The sequence below is a fragment of the Macrobrachium nipponense genome, chromosome 27, assembly GCF_015104395.2.
Source record: "Macrobrachium nipponense isolate FS-2020 chromosome 27, ASM1510439v2, whole genome shotgun sequence".
NCBI classification, from domain to species: Eukaryota; Metazoa; Arthropoda; class Malacostraca; order Decapoda; family Palaemonidae; genus Macrobrachium; species Macrobrachium nipponense.
In genome coordinates, this window is record NC_087216.1 from 9,165,985 (window position 1) to 9,188,942 (window position 22,958).

Below are 22,958 nucleotides of genomic sequence, written 5' to 3' on the forward strand. Positions count from 1 at the left end.
TTTCTTATATCAAAGCTTTTGCCGATAGTTTCCCCCCCCCCATTTTTTTTTCCTTGTGAAATAGTCTTATGATACCAAAGAAAAATAAATGCCCGTTTTTGGCCAGCACGAACACACGCTTAGAGCAAAGAAATGGAATATGGTAAGAAATGAGATACACAGTTTATTGTTGAGGGCCGAGGTGATTATTACCGAATAAGTTTCTTGAATGGGCGGAGACTCGAACGTGTTACGCCAGCGTTTTATGTATCTTAATCACCATTCGGTTTCCATGTAGATGGCGCTTGTTTTATTTATATCAACACCTGATAAAAATTCGACGTACGTTGTCATGAAAACTATTGAATTTTTGTTTCAAAGAAAAATTTAAGAGTATGATGAGGATGTTGAACTATTCTTGGTGTCAGTGAAGTAGAGACAGGGAGTAGAATAACGTGATAGCCACACACAAATTGAGGACAGACGAGTCGGTTGAAGAAGCTGCGCTGATATCTGTCAAGGAGAAAAAAAAAATCATATTTAAACACTTCAGATGGTATTGGTAAATGTACCTAGTATCTCGAATAATTCACCACCTATATCAACTGAATACAACTGTATCCCACACAAATATATAGCCCAAGTATGGTAAAATGCCGAGTGGCCAGCCTTTATCATAGAGCGACCTTCCCGAAAATCTGAAATTGTGGCCTTAATTTGTGACTTGGGGGAAAAAAATAGAACACTTCTAGAGGTCTTGAGGTTTTGCTTCGACGGACGCTTTCTCTTGACTAATGTCTATCCTGGGTTAAAGGACATGTTAAAGTACTTTTTTCGGGAAGGTGGTCGCGCTACGGTAGATGCTAGCCATTCGGTATTTCACCTATAGACTCATGCCGCGTCCGGGTTGCCTGTTGTGCTGTACTTTGTAAGTTTTTTTTCACAGATTGTTTAATCTTGTAAAGCTAAGTATTAGGATCAGAATACAAATAATATCCCTTAAAAATCAATGCATCGTAAGGTAGAGAGACAAGCAGTAGGCTAACAGATACGTCATAAATGAAACTCTTAAAAAAGTAGTACTATTTACCGTCTAAAGATCTCCATGAATCACCCCACCCAATGCCGTCGCCGCTTTTTCTGTTGTCCTCCTTCAGCCACTCCTCCAGGGGCTTGAAGTAATCCAGCAGCGCTCGGGCGCTCATGCGCTTTTCTCCCGTCATGACTTCCAAGACCTCCCACCAGGGCTTGGAAGCTCCGAGGGACAGCATTTTCCTGCGGGGAACCATAAACAGATTGCGTCTATTTTCGGAATAGGTAGATCTAGCTAATAACTCCGCGTCGGGCATTTCTTTGGAAATACAGGTACTATGGTATTTGGGTTGCTTAGTAAGAATCTAGTTATTTTTTGGTGGTCGACCGTAATTAAACGCAAGTGACTTCGTTTTTAAAGTAATATATGGCATGTGTATGTATGCTTACGTTTAACGTATTTACTTAAATAAATATATGGGAAACCTTACGATAAAATCTCTCCAGCTTCTTTGGACCCATAGAAGTCACACTTGTGGAGAGGACCTCGGTGTCCTGCAACTTCGCAAAGCTTCTCGTAGAACTGAAAAGGAAATAACCTGAATTAGGACAGACAAAGGAATCTGACATTTCACAGGTAATAAATACAGCGGTTTAGGACTCGCTCAAAACAGTGGTTACGCGCATGTGTTTTCCCGCACACGATCTAATCGTACTTACTTGGAATAGCAATACCGTCCTGGTAAAGTATCTGATCATGTCGTAATCGTTCACTATATGAAATATGGAAGGTGCATCCAGATCATCTTTTGTTCTCGGTACGGGAGCAATGACCCCCAGATACTCCTCTCTGAAAGGTAACAGACCATATAAAAGACATTTGTGTAGGGTATTTTTTTGTGTCAACCCTGTATAAAGACTTATTTAAATAGATTTGTTGTAATGTTTTAATGGTTCAGCTCAAATTGAGGGCTGTCATTTAACACATCAATGGCCTATGTCTTAACTATACTCTGTTTTTTTTTTTTTCCATGTGTCCTCCCGCCTGTGGTGTTTGCGTATGGTAACACTGCGTCCTGGGCTTTAAATAGTTATATTCAGCTTACATTCAACAATAATAACAATATCCTATTTCGAATATTAACGGTGTAATACGCATACAGTAAATTATTAAAACACTTCTCAGTTGCAAATGTACACCCAGATATCCATTTATTTACCTAAAACTTACACATAGCATAACTATCTAAAGCCCGGGACGGAGTGTTACCATACCCAAACACCACAGGCGGGTGGACAGATGGAAAAAAAACGGAGTATAGATAGTTCCAACCAGTTACGTCAGTACTGTGTACTTATAAGCTTTCGACAAAGTGTCACATAGAAATTAAACGAGGTTCCGGGGGCGAATTTTATTTTTTAAGATAAAATGTTTATAAAAGTCGATTACCTTTGTGTTCCAACTCTTTTAAAGGATTGTTGGCTATAATAGTTGGTGTAATGCTACAGAAAACGTTCCAAGTGGGTCAGATGTACAATGGTGTAACGTTCCCAGGAAATATTGTTGTCACAAAAAATAAATGGTAAAACGTCGTATGAATTGTTTTCATTTGGTGATCTGTGATCAGTCAATGAGATAAAGGCGTCGACACACTTGCACGTTTCCTGGTTTCTTGTAGCACTTTGGCGCCAAACTGTTAATGAAGGATGCAACAATTGACGTATTTGTTCTGATTCTCTAGCGGTGCAAAATAGCCTGAACTGGTGACAAGAAAAATTGCAAAAAGCCCTCGTTTGCACGTCTTCGCTATAATGAACAAACGCATTTTCGATGGTGATCTGAAACACAAAGTCTGTTACTTTGGTACGAAGTTTGGCGGCAAGATGCTAAATGGTGCCAGAAAACGTGCTATTATGGTACTATCTTGGCGTTGCCGGAAGAATGCGAAGTTTTTCCACTGATACAGCAAACTAAAGGCTAACTGTTAAGTTTTGCGTAAACGTTCTCCTTGGACTCGAACCTCCACAACTTACTTGAGATCCCAGTAATGTTTATTCCACGTTCCGTCCTTGTAATCTCCCCTGAAAGCTCGCCAACGCCAGAGGTCATTCACCAAGTGAAAGGGAAGAGTTGTGATTGTTTTGAGAGCTGTTCGCAGTAGGAAATTGATGTCGGTTTCTGTAGAAAAGAGCGGGAAAGCTACCATCAGTGGAATAAGGTTTGTGTAACAAATAAATCATACAAATGCAATCTGACGACAAGGCCATAGTGAATCTTGTAGTCCTTATACGTGCGGTATTATGGATTATTGATCTCGGAGGAACGGACAGGTTTACAGTGTAATCAAATCACCGTGATGAGCAGAAAGATGTTAGCTGGGTATCGTGTTTTTTTTTCGTCCGTCACTATACTGTCTTGAATACGCAATTTATACGAAGCCTGAAGATTTGGTAAATAGTTAACCTGATTTGGGAAAGCTAAAACTGGAAAAAAACATTTTGGGTAAACAACAATTTGTTAAATGGTTAGCCTAATTAGTTTTCAGTTACCTCCCTCGCAAGACATCATTATTCAGGAACTGTGGCATTTACGTAATTAGTGGACCGTGCGTTATCAGTGTCATGAATGCCAATAAGACTTGACTAAACACCCGTAGGAGGGTAGTGCCGTCAGCACTGTGTGTATTACTTAAGGTACTTTGCAACCCCTTTCATTCCTTTTAAAGAACGTACCTTCATTTATATTCTCTTCACATCTATCCACAGTCTCATAAGTGTTTCCTAGTACTACAGCTATGAAGAGCCTTCCCTAGTTTTAAAATAACAATGTAGTTTAGGAATTATACTTTTCCCTTAAAAGATTTCTCAGTCCTTAGTCTTGTCAGGCTTTTGACTTACCCGTGCTGTTAGGAGACTCTTTCAGTAGGCCTATTTCAGCCAGATGGGTAGGCGTAGACATTGACATTGCCATCAATTCACCAACGGCTTCATGGAAGCCATCATTAGCACCATCTCTGCGAAGCGAGAGGAACAAATTATTCTTAGATACTCTTAGAAATCGTTTGTTGGAGAAAACTAGGTAATAGCTAAATAAGACAAAAAAAACTTGTGCTTTATTATAATTAGATCATAGAATATTCGTTTTGATTTAGGGTTATTCGCATTTATTTGTCCTTAGCAGGAGCCATAACTTAATCTCTCCGCATGCAGTCCATTTCTATATCAAGCAAAACATGTACAGCTGAAATTTCAAACGATAATTATTATTTCTGAACTAGTACGTTTGGTTACATTATTCAAGGGATTTGGCCCTAATACATATACTGAAAGTGGCTGTTCCTAAATAGAATAAATAAATAAGTAATTTAATGAAACATTCGGACTTTGACATTTCCACACACACGTACAAAAATAATGGTAGTAACATTCCTGGGAAATTGTAGCACCATCTGTACTTACAATTGCCAGCCAAAGCCCGCGGCCGCTCAATGCGATTAGAAATTCATTTCTAATGTTCGGATTCACAATAAGCTGTAGGTCCCATTGCTAAGAAACAAATTGGTTCCAAGCCACTTAAAAAAAAAATCTAATCCTTCGGGCCAGCCGTAGGAGAGCTTTTAATCAGCTCAGTTGTCTGGTAAAACTAATATAGACATAACTTAGCCAGCCGAAACACTTGATCTGCTTATGTAAATGTTAATTTCACTAAAGACTGTAGCTTTTATTTCCAGACTGTAGCTTTTTACTTCACTGACCTGTAGATAAGAGGCAAATGTGCATACTGCATGAAGTACTGAATGTGACCAAGTTCGTGGTGGATGGTCTCGAAGTCCTCGAAGTTTACTGTGGAGCACATTCGAATCCTGTCAAGAATGTTCAAGAAATTGTAGTTACCATTTATTGCTAATATTCTTGTGAGAAATAAGAAAATCCGCGTAAGGGTGAGAGAATTGTTTCATTATTTTATTTACAATTGCGAATTCAGGGTGTTTCAACCTACAGATGTAGTACTAACTCGGAAAAATTGCTTACTATTTCAGATTTTCACGGCATTTATAATTAGACCGACGAAGTTCACCCAAAGGTTATATGGTTGAATTGGCGGTACTGTGGCTTGTTATCTACGCGTCACCTATTCCGAGGTGCTAGAACTAAACACCGTATGTAAATGTAAAGCAGACGGCAGCACCAAGATATCGTTTATAGAAAAAAGAGTATATATTACTTTGATGCACGAAGGGCTAGTACTAAACACCGCTTTCCCAAGGAGCTCCCGCCATGTTTAGTACTAACTAGCACCTCTGAATAGGTGAGACGCGTAGATAACAACCCAAAGCAGCACCGTTGAGTTTCGTGATAAAAACTTCTTAGAAATCACGTTACTTTACTCTTCAAAGATACTTTATTTTTGCTAGAACCTTTTAAAGTTACGTTCTATGAGAATTGATAAAAAATGAAAGTGACAAGTCGGTTACCTGAAATCTAGACCGTCATAGAAATCCCAGGCGGTCGCGTGACATTCTACTTGACGTCCTTCAGGCCTCTCGAGCATGGATTTGGACCAGAAACTGTCGACCACTGGCTGTTTAAATAAATAATTGTGAAAAAATACGCAATTTAAAAGTTGTTTGTGGCTGCACCAAAATACATCTAACGCAATTGTGAGGACAATACGAATATAAGCGGAGTTATTTTAAACCAAGGAATTCATTCCCGTGGGGAGGAGGGTGCAGTTAATGACGTCAGTGAACCTCATTTAGGTGCACTGTAATTATAACTAAAGGTTCTTTGCAGCCTCCTTTCTCTCTCTCTTCCATCTTGCTATCCATCCTCGCCTACAGTGATTTCATGATACAAGTGCGAGGTTTTCTTCCTGTTACACCTTTCAAACCTATACCCACTCTCGATTTCCTCTTCAGCGCTGAATGACTTCATAGATCCCAGTGCTTGGCCTTTTGGCCTAGACTCTATACTCCCAGGAATTCATTGCCTTTGCACAGTGAATCAGAATGTCATCAAGAACAAAATTACCTTAGGAGTAACAACGGAACTGTACCATCACTTCTTAATACCTCGTTTTCTCTTGTCTCACAAGTCACCAGCCGCATTGCGTTTACTCACTAGACTCACTATATTGCATAAATCTATATGGGAATCGCTATATACCCTCCAGAGACATTACATACTCATCATCATAAGGAATTTTATTCATACGACCCGTGTGCTTTTGTGCTTCTGTTTGACATATGGAAATAAAGGACTTAACGTTCAACAGCAAGATCTTTAAGTCACATCAACAGTTGGTGAAAGTGACGTAAAAGGCAATGCGTTGTCTCCTGTACAATGCTGGCTGTAACGATTTTATATTCAGCATATTTCTTTCAAGTATAATGGCTGTTTAAAGAAAACAAAGTACAAGGACTTTCCTCGGCCCAAAATCGACCTGCACTTTGTCATTATAGGTGAGTATTTCATATTTATGCACAATTTCGTGTTCCTGTAAAATAAACGAACCAAAACTTACTCAAAAGTTGGCTAAACGAAATGCACCGCAATCTGAAGTGTATTTGACGTGTAGTTGATGATAATACGTATTCGTACATACAAATATGCATATTTATGTATATTTATTATTATATAATTGCGGTAATTATGAGGAAGAGCGTGGCACGTAGATGATGTTTATTGATGAAACTTTTTTTTTTAACTTTACGGAAAAGGGTTTATACAATAAAATGTAAGTGAGGATTTGAGAAATTTGCCGTCTTACGCTCATAGTTTATTTATATTTTTACTTCAATCGCCGAGGTGTCCCGCCGAACTTCCACTAAAGTAAATGAGCCCCTTGAGGATGAACTTAATGTGAGAAAACATAAAGATACAAAATTTCTCACTATCTCTTATATTCCTCAGATTCTCGCCTTTACTGCATTATATCGTGACGATTATTATACGTCAGCATATTTCCATACTGTTCAGTGAACTTTCATCAATAAACAAACAATATCTCCGTGGGGAGCTTTTTCTTAGAATTACCTGCAAGATTAACATAAATTTCAGAATTTTGGCTTTTTGTAAGTGTTCGTGCCAAGTGGCTTTTTGAGAAGTTGAGAAGATTTCACAAGTTAATCACGACCTGTTTCATGCAATTTGGTGATGTAAGTCTTCTTGATAGTTATTGTTTAGAACTTCAGATGGTATATTCCCATAGTTATATGTAGACCACTAATCACATACACAGATGGAATTCATTGTTTGCATTTTTTACTAACGTCTTGTGTACTACATTAGGTAGTCGGTAACTGTCTGTTGTCGGTAACTATACTCTGTTTTTTTTCATCTGTCCATCTGCCTGTGGTGTTTTTGTATGGTAACACTGCGTCCCGGGCTTTAGATAGTTACGCCATTTGTAAGTTTTAGGTAAATAAAAGGATATCTGGGTGTACATTTGCAACTGAAAAGTGTTTTAATAATTTACTGTATGCGAATTACACCTTTAATATTCGAAATAGGATCTTATTATAATCGTTGAATATAAGTTGAATGTAACTATCTAAAGCCCTGGACGCAGTGTTACCATACAAAAACACCACAGGCGGATGGACAGATGAAAAAAAAACAGAGTATGGGTAATAACAGTTTTCTTCATGATATTCTCGGGTATTTGAGGCTTTCTGACGCTCTGCTACCTTGCCCTTTTAAGTGCATGCCGAAAACATCGTAAACTCTGAGATTTTAAGTTTATTTTCATCTGCTGATCACCTCATCTCTCCGCTACTTCCCAATTTGTAATAAGAGATAAACATTTCATGATGTTATTGTTACCCCATCTTAGTTACCGCCTTAGTTTTCTTCGAAATTGCTCCGCTCGCATATCGTTACCGTTTTCTTTGGAGCTACCAATCTTCCCAATCGCTTTCGGTGTCTGGATGTGTGTTTTAAGTACTACTGGATTCTGTAACACGGGCTAATTAAATACGTCAGTACAGTTTTTACCACTTTTCAAGCAATCTCTCCTTAATCCAAGAGGTTTCTATTCTCCCCCAATTTATTTTTCGTCTCAATACTTTTTTTTCCACCCAATTTCTGGTACCTGAAATTCTTACTAATTTGATTTGCAGTTATGTACATGTTCATTGTTTTTATACAGTTATCACCAAAATAAATTTTAATACCAGAGGATCGCAGTTCTTGGCTATGATTAATTAACATCAAAGCACATGAATTACCAGAAAACTATTGCACCGCCAAGCCAGCTAACCACGAACTATTAATCATAGTACTAGGTACTTTTATACCTGAAATGTTTAATATTGAAGCAGAGCACTGAATGAAATAGCGAATGCTGTCATGATCATATACCTTCATGCCCATCGAGGTAAAGAATTCATTCGCCATTCTGAACATGTGTGTGACGTTGTAGTTCTGGTCAATCATGGCTTGGGTCACGTCTATATCCGGCTGGTCCGGATACGGGACGATCTCGGGATACAAGTTTGTCCAAAATCTGAAAAGTATACGAAAGTCGTTACGCTTTGAGTAGATCATAAATTTTATTACGAGTTTTAGCCAAATTAGTTAATGTTACGATGATATTATTGGATGGACTGACGCAAATTGATTTATGAGAAATAAGGACATTTGTAAGGTAGAAAACCTTGACCCATAATGAGGATAAGGCCTCTTGACTTAGGACAATTCCCCCCCACCCCCCCTCTCTCTCTCTCTCTCTCTCTCTCTCTCTCTCTCTCTCTCTCTCTCTCTCAACAACTGACATTGTGATACATAATTAGAAAACATACATTTTGTTGAAAGTATAAACCTCATTCCTCGTTATATTTTTTCCATTTTTAAAGTACTTATTGGTGTTAAAATTGGTATTTATTCATAAATAATTTTGGTATTGATTCTAGCTTAACAATCCAGTAAGTCTGTTAACTTGTCAAACAAGCACCCATAGACTGGAATGGACACTGATCTTGTTTAACTTATTTCCCATTACTTTCAAATTGATTTTCCCCAAGATATAATAGACTCACCTCCCCCACATATCGCCAAGGATGCAGCCCGGAAGGGGTCCCCTCTTACTTATGGTCTGAAAAGAAAACGAGGTATTTAGCATTCGAGTGATGGATATGAGACATTATTGTATAGTAAATCAAGGAAAATGTGCTATCTTATCGTGCGTATAAACGCAGTTAGGTCCTTTGCTTTAACAAGACAAAATCTTATAAACAGGAAGGATAAGGTGTTCTATATAGATATGAGTACGTTGAAATAGCAGGATTTAAGATTTTTTTGGGGGGTGGGGTGGCTGCTCTGAGAGAACAGTAACCAGTGTCATGATTGCTATGCTATTTGAGACAATTATATAGACATACGCACGTCACTTAGCTATTTAGCTATGTCCATTTTGGATTATTTCAACTTTGCACGTACTTCAACTGTACAAAAATATTTTTTTCCCTTGGGTTTTGGTTAAAATTAGTGTTTAAAGATTCACATTCATATCACTAAGCGCACGTAGGAATTAATTCACAAGTAAAATATAGCCCTATACTGTTTTTTTTTTTTTTTTTTTTTTTTTTTTTTTTTTTCATCTGTCCATCAGCCTGTGGTGTTTGCGCATGGTAACACTGTGTCCCGGGCCTTGAATAATATCCTATTTCGAATATTAACGGTGTAATTCGCATTCAGTAAATTATTAAAACACTTTTCAGTTGCAAATGTACACCCAGATATCCTTTCATTTACCTAAAACGTAAACATAACGTAACTATTGAAAGCCCGGGACGCAGTGTTACCATGCGAAAACACCACAGGCGGATGGACAGATGGAAAAAAACAGAGTATAGTTGTGTGTTACCTATTATAAATGAATGAGGTTGTGACTTTAATATTTTCAACATGTCTTGACTAAACGAGTCTCACTCGCTGCATGAGTAGTTTGACGAGGGATAAATAAGAGAAGAAAAAAGTTAGTGAATTGTGATGAGGGCCGTACCCACCGCCATCTTGAATGAAGATGGCGGTGCCTTACCCCGTATCTAGGTAAATCCGCTCTTCTGTACTGGTCCATTTTCCACTTCCCGACAGACGTGCACCCGTTGTTCAAAATATCGGCTTCCTGTAATCATAATAATGATGCTAATAATTATCATTTAAGAATTTGTCATTACCGTAGCTCAGACGTTAAAAACTACTTTTATATGAAAACATGCTGCTATTGTAGTTACAAGATTCTAGACTACAGTTCAACTGCTGCACTGTAACCTTGGAGGAATAATAGCTATTCCTTGAAGGCTGTAACACTCGAACTGTCCAAGGCATAAATTTTTCTAGATTAAACTTTTTAAAATCAGAGATTATGGTAACCAGGATTTCGTAAAAAAAAAAAAAAAAAAAAAAAAAAATCAAATTATTAATGGATTGAACGGTAAACTGGTAAATATTACATATAACAGAAATCAATAAAGTCAATCATTAGTAAATTGTATTTAAACCAACTTGAATTTATAAGAAAACTGAAACGACTTGTTTTGAAAACCGAAATAGCATAAAGGGTGTTACTTTGGTTTGTTATCTACGCGTCATCTACTCAGTGGCTATATATCAATAGTAATAAAACGCCGCATGGTAATTGTAAAGTAGACGGCCGCACGAAGATATCATTCAATTAATATATTTTGTCGACCACACAATATAGGAATGGGTGTATATGATACTTGGATCACCAAGGGGCTTATGGTACTAAACACGGCCTTCCAAGGAGCTTCCGCCATGTTTAGTACTATAAAAGAAGTAGATTCACATCAGCCGTGCATTTGATGTCTAGGCCAGTCCCTTACGACGCTCCTGATTGGCTGTTGATAAGCCAATCACAGGGTTGGAAACTGTCTCTCTCGAGAGTTCACGTGGGTAGGATCTATGTTCCACCTCTCCTGAGGTATACTTCTTTCAGCAGAGGTGGAACATACATCCTACCTATGTGAACTCTCTTGAGAGACAGAGTTTCCAGCCCTGTGATTGTCTTAACAGCTAATTAGGAGCGTCGCAAGAAACTGGCCTAGACGTCAAATGTACGGTTGGTGTGAATCTACTATAGTACTAAACAGTGTTCCAAGGAGCTTCCGCCATGTTTTTAGTACTAGCTAGCACCACTATACTTTTTTTTTTTTCACCCGCCTGTAGTGTTTGCGTATGGTAACACTGCGTCCCGGGCTTTAGATAGTTACGCTATGTGTAAGTTTTAGGTAAATAAAAGGGTATCTGGGTGTACATTTGCAACTGAAAAGTGTTTTAATAATTTACTGCATGCAAATTACACCGTTAATATTCGAAATAGGATATTATTATTATTGTTGAATGTAAGCTGAATGTCACTATCTAAGGCCTGGGACGCAGTGTTACCATACGGAAACACCACAGGCGGGTGGACAGATGGAAAAAAACCGAGTATAGGAGTGGTGGCGTGTAGATAACAAACAAAAGTAGCACCGTATAAAGTTAATAAGTACTAAAACGTAGTCAAAGAAATTCAGGTACTGACATTGATAACAAGAACATGTCAAGGCCTTCAACTTCGAAAGCCGGAGATGTATAATTACCGAACTGCAGTACAAATTGTACAGCTTCTTGCGGACGTAGGCGTGCACTAGGCGGTAGAGAGGGTCCAGTTCCTTGTAGAGTTCCAGAATGTCGTCCTCGAAAGTTTCAGTCTCGTACTGGAAGGGATTGGATACCTTATTAGTTACGTTTGAATGAAGTACACTCCACCCGGAGTTCCACTTAATTCGATGCTTCAGACAATGTGAGACTGGATTTTTCACGAAACGAGTTCAGGTCGTAAACGTTGTAGGTCGTAAACGTTGTATGATAAATCCACAGTTCCCCCTTTATTGGCACATGATGTTTACGGTCATTTACGAATATTGGAGTTCACAAAAATATCATAAATTTATAAACAAAATAAGTTAGCCTTTTCATATTCTTTGATAAAGTATTTTGTTTTTCATCATTTTGCATAAAATTATCAATCGTTTGATAGGCGACTATGTATAAGGGAGATTAAACGAAAATTTGACCTTGACATCGAATTAGGTGTTTGACATTCCTTTGATTATGGTCGGTCGCAGTCTGTGGTGAAAATTATGGGGATTCTAACTTCATAAGTCCATCCTAAAAGCTTGCTAAGAACCGGAGAGAGCCCTCGAAAAAACAGAGTTAAAGAATGTATGCATTTATGTACATACATACATTAGTTTTCATTTGTTCCTCGGAGATATTAAAAACTGTTTTAGTCATTGTCTGTCGTTTCTTGCATTGTTTGGGTCCCATTTATTGTTTTAAGACTCATTCGTATATAATACACTCAACGAATAAACACGCCAAAGAATACCTGCAACAATTGAGTTTTTGCAATGACCTAAGAATGTAAAATTATAACCAGGAATCATTCACACTCTCATTCTTGCACTTCGTACACCCACCGTCGACATTCAGAAAAAGAAAAGTCATCGTATTTTTAACAGTTCCGTCTATTCTTAAAGCACTATATAAAAACAGCCACAAATCACTCGTGGCTAGAAATTCATTTTTAATGTAAGATTTACGCACTGCATAACATTCTAAGTCTTGTTATAAAAGGCGCCACAAATCACCGCGGTTTTTATAAAGTCTTCCCTGTGAAGATGGATGGATCGCTTTCCGGTGTTTACGAATTCTGCAAAAAGAGGGATGAGATGCGCAAACACTAATATATTATATATATATATATATATATATATATATATATATATATATATATATATATATTAAAATATATATATATATATATATATATATATATATCTATATCAAACACAAAGACAAAAATAGAAAATGACTGATGCTTCTTAGTACCAAGTTAAACGTACCTTCATTCTTAGTTGTTCTCCGTAGTCGTTACGACCGTTGAGCTGGGCGCCCTTGTTCTTCAGCTCGACGTATTGAAGGTAGTGGGGCCGGATCTGTGCAACAGGAGTTACAAGGATTAGGATGTCTCAAAGACGACGATGGTGGTGTTGCAGATTTTTTTTTTCTTTCTTTTTTTCTTTTTTTTAGCCTTTGGGGGTTCCACGGGGAGGGGGAAGGAGAGTAGGGGGACGGAGTTGGCCGTGATTCCAACGTTTTACTATTTTTTTCCTTTACTATTCCTTCTCCCCTTTCCTTCCTGTTCTCCCCTCCTCCTTTCCTTTCTATTTCCCCCTCTCCCTCTCTCTTCCCTCTTTCCCCCTTTCCTGCCTATTTCCCTCTCTCCCCTTTCCTCCCCCTTGTCCCCCTCTCCATCCCTCTTTAATAACCCCTCTACCTCCCCTTTACTTTCCATATCCCTCTGCCCTTTTATTCCCATCTCCCTTTCCTTTCTTTTCCCTCTCCTTGCCTTCTTCCTCACCCTTTTATTCCCCATCTCCCTCCCCTTTTCCTTCCCCCTCTCCTTCATTCTTTTATTCCCATCTCCCTCCCCCTTTTGTTTCCTGTTCCCTACCTCCACCCCTCTCCCTTCTCCTCCACTCACAGTAGCTGCTCTTCATGTATTACCACTTGGATAATACAAGACGGGGTATTTTCTATCTAATTATTTTTATTTTCATTTTATTTATTTATTTATTTATTTATTTATTTATTTATTTATTTATTACAAACTGCTTCAGTTATTGCCTCCCCTGTGTTTTCTCGTTATGGCAGTAAACTCGAAAAAGGGGGACGTTCCCCCCATCACAAGACGCCAATAAAAATGACCATTTAGAGAAACAAAGGAGGTCGAGAGGCTTATTTTGGGTAAGACATCCCGTTGCTTATCTTAAGGGGAAGAGTCGACCTGCCATTTGCATACATTAGAGCATAATGAAAACAGCCCCAGGTTTCCCGCGCGCGGTAACATATACGGTCTCTCTCGCTCCCCCCAACTCCCCAACTCCCCTGAATTCAGAGAGAATTTGGAATTCTCAGACGACGATTTAATTTACGAGGCTGTTTTCTTCGCAAACATGTACTTTACTCAATTTCTTTCCAGCCCTGCGAGGTCGTGCCTCCCGAGTTCAGAGATGAGTTTTGGAATTCCCCGGACGACTATAGGTCTAATTCGGTTGTCTTGTTTCCCTGGCAAACATGTAGTACTCCGGTACTTTTCCCCTCAATTTCAATCGCCATCTTTTAGTGTAGTCTTGCATGCTGATGTCAGTTTTGAATGGTCGCTTTCAAGATGCATATCATTCCATTGAGGGGTTAGAGATGTGTATTTCTGGTCATAGAAGTTCACTCTCGACGTGGTTCGGAAGTCGCGCGAAGCCGTTGGTCCCGTTGCTGAATAACCAACCACTGGTTCCATGCAACGTAAAACCGCCATACAGACAAACAAATCAAGATGCAAATGGAAACTTGATTCCACTGAGCTCAATTGTATGCATATAAATAAATGTTCGGTACAGAAGGGGTAACAAGTGAAGTGGATTATAATGTACCACGAAACAAGCGGATGATTTGGACTGAAAACATAAAATACTAAAAAAAAAAAAAAAAAAATACTCTAAATGCCTGTACCTTGTAATACCGCCGATTGCTTACTAGGGCGCGTGCTAAAATCTATGGTCAAATAGCGCGTTGTTTCACAAACGAAAATTAAAATAAAAACGCTACATTTTATTAGAAATTATTTATCTGTTCTTTTTAACATGCACATTATTTTTTTTACATCATCATTCTAATAAATAAATCATGAATATTTTTTTACATTTTCATTCTAATAGATATATCATATTAGGAGGGAAAAACTCTCTATCACGAGAGTATATATAATGTTCTAAAGGGTCCACATAATACAAAGTGTAAAAAGTCTGTGTATAATTTTGAAGACTTTACAGAAAGCTTTCGAACCCTTCCTATCCTAAAATATCCTATCCTAAAATTCCTGTATCTGTAACTTTTTCAGGCCGTTTTCGGCTTCCTATAGACCTTTCCTAACCCTCACCCCCCACAAAAAAGTACAACAAAGTAGTTTGTAGGCTTACTCCCCGAGTGTGCGAGAAACCACCCTTACCTTCCTGGCGACGTTCGTTCTCCAGGACTCCCAAATATGAGCGAGCAGGGTATAGTTTCTAGACGTCGCCAGCAGCTTCGTCAGATCAGGCTCCAGGTTCAGACACTCCTGAGGGAGACGAGGAGACACAAGGAATAAGTGGTGTGTGTATTAACGAGTTATATTTTTTTATCATATAAGAAGCAAACATCTGCAAAACTGTTGGATAAAACGTTTTATTGACATCAGTTCCTAATGGCTGATTCCCTTTGTGATGCGGGTTTAAGTATATATATATATATATATATATATATATATATATATATATATATATATATATATATATATATGATATATATAATATATATACATTTATATATAAAATGTATGTATGCATGCATGTACATTGTGCATATACATATGTATATGTATATATATATATATATATATATATATATATATATATATATATATATATATATATATCTATATATATATAATGAAAGACTATTGTCAATCCATATCAGTAAATTATTGAATGGGTTTATTATTATTATTATTAGTTTATTATTATTATTATTATTATTATTATTATTCTTTTATTATTATTATCTTATTATTATAATTATTATTATATTATATTATATTATTATTATTTATTATAATTATTATTATTGTATATAATGATAAAATGTATTTCTGTATATAAGTATATATACATATGTATATATATTAACCCATTCATAGTTTTGCTGATATTGATTGACAATGGTCTCTCATTTGCTTATAGACCAAACACTCGACTCTTGCACCCACCCACCTACCCAGCCACCCACCTCACTCTCCTGGTCGTTGTGAAGACAGACGGTCCCCGTAGAGTAGATCTCACTCATGATGGATCCCAGTTGAGTCAGGTTCTTTTGATCTTCTTCTTCCAGTTTCGCCGGAAACGCCTACGCAAGTTAAAGTAAACACATCAGGTGGATTGGATGCATCCAGAGAGAGAGAGAGAGGGAGGGAGGGAGAGTTGTTTATCGGAATTAGGTTAAGAAAGATGGAGAGATTATTTGCATAGAGAGAGAGAGAGAGACATATCGGAATTGGTTGACTAAGAAGGATGGAGAGAATAATTGTAGAGAGAGAGAGAGAGAGAATCTTGTAATCGGAATTGGTTGAGTGAAAAAGGGGAAAGAATAATTGCAGAGAGAGAGAGAAAAAAAGTGTTGTAATTTGAATGGCTTGAGTGAAAAAGAGGAGATAATAATTACAGAGAGAGAGTATTTCGTCTTGATTTTTTTTTCTTTTTGAGGCATCTCTGATTACTGGATATATTTTTTGTTTCTTAGAAGTACAGGGTAGTGGCTTGTATCTGTCTCCCTCCAAATTGGTATATTTTACATTCTTTAAACCATAAAACTGAAAACTCCTGAAGAAGATACATATAAGCGTATAGTATATATATATTCTTATTTAGATTATAATTTGAAATGTAAGTATTAGAGTTTGTCACGAAACTTCCCTTATCTTACTATACTATAATTGTCGTTATGTCTGTCCGTCTGTCTGTCATTCAATCATGGCCAAAGGCTGATCCGATGGGCATAAAACTTGGCAGGATTATAGTGGGGACCCCTAACATGGTTTATAATGGGGTTTCATCCTCCCTCCGAGGGGGGCGGGGGTGAGAAGGGTTCCCTGGAACGGAGCTGGTTCTGCCGTGAAACGGGCCTGGTTACACCGTTAGACTTAGTTACTTTATGAATGTATCATACATATTAGTTAAAAAAACACTAGTGAGTCCTTTACACGAAGCAGCAGATGAATATATTCTGTGTAAGGATTGGGAAATTGCTAGTCTTAATAACACTTGAGTTTTCCTTCATGGACGGAATCGCAGTGAATAGTATACTTCTAAAAACAAAGTATAAGTCTAAGCTGATTTTGTCGTTACCTTTTAAGGTCAATGAAAAGCCATGGAATAAAATGTCCGCTCTTGGTCTTTTGCCTTAATAACTTTTTAATCGCAATTTGATAAATCAACTTCGTTATTCACTTATGATAATTCTTCGATTCCTTTCAGGATTAGTTCTCCCCTCTCTTCCACCGCCAAACAAACGGTGCAAGCAACAAAAAGCAATCAAGCATCAATACAAATACTGCGGAATAATTTATCGGATACTAAGTTACGCCCAATTACGGTAATTGTTCGCACGGTTCTTAATGAAGTTGATTATCCATTACCTTACAATTGATGGGATTGCGTGGAGAGAGAGAGAGAGAGAGAGAGAGAGAGAGAGAGAGAGAGAGAGAGAGAGAGAAACTAACCAAATACATATAACAATTGGAAGACAATGCATACATAAATATCAAATAATTTGCCCTGAGGGGAGAAGGTGCCGTCAGTGCACCTCACGTGGTTCACTGTATGCATTACTAAGGATTGTTTGCAGAGTCCCTTCAGCTCGTAGCTACACTCACCTTTCACCCTTTTACTTTACCTTCGTTCTCTTTCCTCCTTATTGCTGTCCAACCACTTCAACTTTTTTTTTTTTTTTTTTTTTTTTTTTTTTTTTTTTCACTTCCTTAAGTGCTGAAAGGCAGACTGTGTTCCAGTGTTTGGTTTTAATAACCAAATTTCCATTAATCCTTCAACCAGCGCGTGTGCTAGTTTTTTTTAAATTCCCTGCGTTCATTTTTTTTCAGTTTTGGTTATCTATCATAATTCGGCTCTTCTCTCTCTCTCTCTCTCTCTCTCTCTCTCTCTCTCTCTCCTCTCTCATATCTTTCCAGACCGAATCTTACAAAAGAATGATGAGCACTCTCTCTCTCATACCTTACCAGCCTGAATCTTACCAAAACTCTCTCTCGCTCTCTCTCTCTCTCTCTCTCTCATATCTTTCCAGACTGAATCTTACAAGAATGAGCACTCTCTTTCTCTCTCATATCTTACCAGCCTGAATCTTACCAGAATCTCTCTCTCTCTCTCTCTCTCTCTCTCTCTCTTATCTTACCAGCCTGAGCATCCTCTGTGTTTCGGGGGAGAGGGTATCGCTGATCGCCCTGTACCGACTTGACTGTTCATACATCTCGCCCTGGAATTTGGACGCCTCCAGCGAAGCCTCTGCCTGGAAGAGATTTATGCACGCAACTATTAATACGTTATACTTAATTTAGTTTCAGATTAGATATTTCAAAGGACTCATTAACCTTTTTAATGAGTTCCATGCGTTTATGGATTTTAGTCCCGGTGTTATAGGCGACGATAAAGTGATAATAGGATTTGATAATGGTGCCGCGTTTCTGTACTGAGATTAATGGCCTTCGATTTAGCTGCAGATGGACCGAGATAAGCGAGGAATTTGAAACTAATTATCTAGATTGCGGAGTTCATATGCAAACGCATGGCGGCCAATTGGATTCTTATGATTCACAAATGTCTGAATGAAATTTTAAGTGTAGATCAATACTACTGGATGCAATATATAATACTTGTTTTCTAATTTATTCAAAATTAAGATAGGCCTACCAATATAATGCTTGAATCCACGAATACATACAAATCAGGAATTTGAACAAAACGAAATTGAACCTAACTAGATATTTTCTCCGCTTTGTGGCTTATTTTTTCCAAAAAAAAAGGAATGTCTACCAAAATATTGCTTGAAACGCTATGAATATAACCAGAAATTTGGGATCTTACCTAAATAGTATCCCCCAAGGGTTATTTAAACCCGGTATGTATTCACCTATGCCGCGTGTTTAGTATAAAGCAGTTGGGAATGACCGTAGAAACATAAACAAGACTGTAAATATCTTAAAGAAAATGACCCCCAAGAAATATCAGTCATAGAAAACGACCCTCGAACTGTGGGTCACTATCCTAGAAAGTTCCGTACCTTGGCTTCCTTGTTGTGTTCTGTGATGTTTGTGACGTAGGCCCAGGACATGAGCGAGACCTTATTGTACAGTTTAGCCGCTTCCGACTGGTAGCGTTCCAGCAGAGCCCTTGCCCCGGCCTCCGCCACTCTGAAACAGCCAGGTTATAGGTCAAAACTCTAAGCACATACATTTGTATCGTGCGTCGATCTGTAATAAGACAGTGATAAATATAATTGTATATATAAGCTCCAGCTGCCGTGATGCTATCAACGACACTTACATGCCAAGTAGGGCGGGAGTTCTCAAAACAAGTATCATTAACTAAAAAAAAAAAAAATGCAGGCACTCATTATCCCTAATGAAAGCAATTAAAATACCGACTCTTCGAATACCTTCACCAGCAATGGAGCTACGTAGATATTATTGTAATTTTGTTTTTAAATATTTTCTTTATTTTTTTCATACTTGAAAGCTAACTTAGTTTTTTATGCATTCTATAAAATTTTAATTATTTTGGAACGCTCCCATATTTCATGATAAACTTGTATCTCTTATAAAATCACTATTGCGAAATTTGATGCATTTTTTTCGTTAAAAAGATGGCAAATTGTACTGGTTATGGTCTTATTTCGTTAAAAATATTTAATGTTATTTATGTTCGTTACAAAACTTGTGTACGTGTAGTATTGTTTCTTAAAAATATGGAGGTTCCATGTAAAACAATGAATGATATATTACATACTTAGAATCCTTCTTAATGAGTACAGTGAAAGGTTCATTTACAGAAATTAAAATCTATATTCGATGGCGTCTACAAAGTTAAATTTGGTTTTAATACTAAGGTAAATTCTGGAGTAGGGGAAAATTGCGGACTCAGAAACCGAATAATAATAATAATCAAATTAAAGCGAATAATAATAATAATAATAATAATAATAATCAAATTAAAGCGAATAATAATAATAATAATAATCAAATTAAAGCGAATAATAATAATAATAATAATAATCAAATTAAAGCGAATAATAATAATAATAATAATAATCAAATTAAAGCGAATAATAATAATAATAAAATTAAAGCGAAGGCCGTAAATAGAACGATTAGCACATTAAGAAAGTTCTTATTTCGAACAGGCTAACTGAAAACGGTCTCACTTTCATAACTTAAAATTTCGTATCGGCTAATGAACGCTGCCTCCATGTCAGTGCTTCGAAAACGTTCTGATTTCGCATGGGCTAAAGAACGCACCCTACCTTTTAGTGCTTCGAAAACGTTCCGATTTCGCATGGGATAATGAACGCACCCTCCCTGTCAGTGCTTCGGAAACGTTCCGATTTCGCATGGGCTAATGAACGCTACCCTACCTTTTAGTGCTTCGAAAACGTTCTGATTTCGAATGGGCTAATGAACGCACCCTCCCTGTCATTGCTTCGGAAACGTTTTTGCTTTTTTACGGCCTAATGAACGCACCCTCCCTGTCGGTGCTTCGGAAACGTTTTCACTTTCTTACGGCCTAATGAACGCACCCTCCCTGTCAGTACTTCGGAAACGCACCCTCTTTTTCAATGTTTCGAGTACGTTTGAATTTCGTAAATGGCAAGTGAACGCAGCGTCGCTTTCAATAGACCAGGGGAGCGATCAACAAGTTAGTTACTTAATGAGGTCGTTCAATTGGGCCTTAATTGTATAATGTTGACGTAGGCTGGAATGTTGACATCGCCAGGTGGGCGGATTGTTTACAAGAGGCCCTGGCAAGAAAAACACTTCATTCATCTGCGAGTAATGATTGATAATGACCCTTTTTCGTTAGGTAAGGCACAAATGACGTTGGTTTGTTGGTTTGTTCTCTCTCTCTCTCTCTCTCTCTCTCTCTCTCTCTCTCTCTGTTACTCGATATCTCCCTATTAGATGGATTTAGTGCGATCATCATTAATATCTCCCTGTGTGTCTGTCACTTTCTCTTTCTGAGAGAGAGAAGGGGGGCGGGGTGGCCGGGAATTTCTTTATATAGCATCTTAGGTGTGTGTTTGTGAGTGTGTGTATCGTGCAGAAACAAAATCTAAAAATATTTAATCTCTCTCTCTCTCATTAAATACAAATGCTCTATTTAGTACTACTATTCTGTTGAACCCTGATGGCCGTTGAAGAAAGTGCCCTGCTAATCGACTTTATTTGCCAAATGTGCATAGAATTGTCGTCGAGAGATTCTTCATTAAGATTCGACGCACCAGGTAGCTAGTGCGATGCCAATTAAAATGAAATAAATTAAGGTCAAATTAGTTTGTAGTTCAACTTCTGCTATAACCACTCGGAGGGGAAAATTGAGTGCTTTGTTTATCTCTGGCGAATCTAGGAAAGTTGTTTTGACGGAATATTAATTGTTTTAGGTAGATTTTTTCTCAGCTCGCTTTTGATTATTTTAATATTTCATTTCCTTCAAAACTGTTTTGAAAGTCCGGGAGTAAAAATCCAATTACATAATTCTGTTATTTAGGTTTAACTGTTCTCGAAAGATCTTTCATGTCAACATTTCGTATGTAGTTGTTCGGACGCGAGCGTACGCTCACACGTGTATATATATATATATATATATATATAATATATATATATATATATATATATATATATATATATATATATATATACATATATATATAGATGTGTGTTTAATGTGCATACGTGAGTGCAATAACACCCCCCACCCCATAAACTGGTAACCATTTAGAAGGAGCATAAATAGAGCGCCCATAACCCCCTAAAAAGCTGGTCCCAGGAATCCGCTGCCGGTAACCAAAATAGCCACAAGGATGCGATACGACAGTTTCAAGAGTAGGGGAGTTAACGTCGAATGTCCCATGTTACCATCATCCATCATCACCCTTTCCGCGCCTGTCACCCTAAGATCTCTGCTTCTCTCTCTCTCTCTCTCTCTCTCTCTCTCTCTCAGGAACCTTTTCATCCTAATATTTCCTTTCTCATTCCTTGCCTGCCAATCTCTAACGTTCCCGCCAAATGTGCAGCAGTTGTTTACTATACTTCCCTAGCCTGTATTTGGCTTTCCTATGTATTTTTACCGTTTTCTATTTAAACTTAGATTCCCCGCCTATCATAGCGGTCTTCACCTGTTTACTAACTTTTCCCCACTATGTATCTCCTTTTATTTATCTGTGACGTTTCCGTCATTCAGCCCTACCCATCCAGCTAACAGCCAGTCGTTCTCCCACCAGGCTATTTCCACCCTCCCTGTCAACACCAAGTCCTCCTTGAAATCCCCGAGTAGTATAGGCCGATGCTCACAAGTGCCTGTCAAAACCTGCCCCTAGATGGATAAAGTGACGCCACAGTAGTATGTGAAAGGGCGCAGTAAAGGGACATGCTTAGAATGGGAGAAGTAGAGATGGGGGGGCCCGTTATAGGGGCGATTCTAGGTTGCTCGAAGGGACCTGTGTCTTCAGAATTGGTTGAATCGACGTGATAGCGCACAGTGAAATGGTTCCATCTCTGTGGTATCAAGTTTGTTTAATAGTTATGTTTTAAGATTGGATTCGGTGACATTACTTCAGGGAAACAGATTAGTGGAAATAAAGCTATAGGCATCGCGTAAAAAAACGTATCTCATCTACTTACTCAACAGTTTGTGATACTAAAAATATTCCTCAATGCTCTGCTATTACGTTGGTTCACTTCTCCCTACATGTTGAAACGACACGTCTCCTCTTATTTAGTCTGGTGCTTCCCGTAGATTACAACACAACTTACCATATTCCACCGGTAGCGAGTGATTTAGGCCGACTTCTTGCGACAAGTGTTAAAAAAAATTCAAGTTTGTCGTCTGTTTCTGCTAACCAACTTACTCTAAGCATCATTTTTGAAACATTATTGTGTAAGACATTCATTTTTTTTCACGAATGGAAAAAGTAGTGTTGATTTTTTTCTTCGCAGTTAACAGGTGCCAGCACCACGAATCTCTCAAAAGTCGTGAAATAGGGTACTCGTTTACAGAAGTCAA

General features: G+C 37.9%; 1 protein-coding gene across 1 annotated transcript in view; it reads right to left on the bottom strand.

The window, feature by feature from the left end:
- LOC135200806 (angiotensin-converting enzyme-like) overlaps positions 1-22,958 on the bottom strand; it is a 139,679-nt gene continuing 116,721 nt past the window's right edge. Inside the window, exons 2-18 of the mRNA XM_064229464.1 lie at positions 18,964-19,093; positions 18,079-18,192; positions 15,904-16,020; positions 15,089-15,196; positions 12,927-13,019; positions 11,619-11,735; positions 10,052-10,138; positions 9,051-9,106; positions 8,374-8,518; positions 5,487-5,593; positions 4,767-4,874; positions 3,910-4,025; positions 3,046-3,190; positions 1,732-1,861; positions 1,503-1,594; positions 1,070-1,254; positions 1-492 (exon numbers count right to left, since the gene is read on the bottom strand). Of these exons, the coding sequence (XP_064085534.1) occupies positions 404-492; positions 1,070-1,254; positions 1,503-1,594; positions 1,732-1,861; positions 3,046-3,190; positions 3,910-4,025; positions 4,767-4,874; positions 5,487-5,593; positions 8,374-8,518; positions 9,051-9,106; positions 10,052-10,138; positions 11,619-11,735; positions 12,927-13,019; positions 15,089-15,196; positions 15,904-16,020; positions 18,079-18,192; positions 18,964-19,093 (1,939 nt within the window). The 3' untranslated portion in view covers positions 1-403. The remainder of the gene's footprint in view (positions 493-1,069; positions 1,255-1,502; positions 1,595-1,731; positions 1,862-3,045; positions 3,191-3,909; positions 4,026-4,766; positions 4,875-5,486; positions 5,594-8,373; positions 8,519-9,050; positions 9,107-10,051; positions 10,139-11,618; positions 11,736-12,926; positions 13,020-15,088; positions 15,197-15,903; positions 16,021-18,078; positions 18,193-18,963; positions 19,094-22,958) is intronic.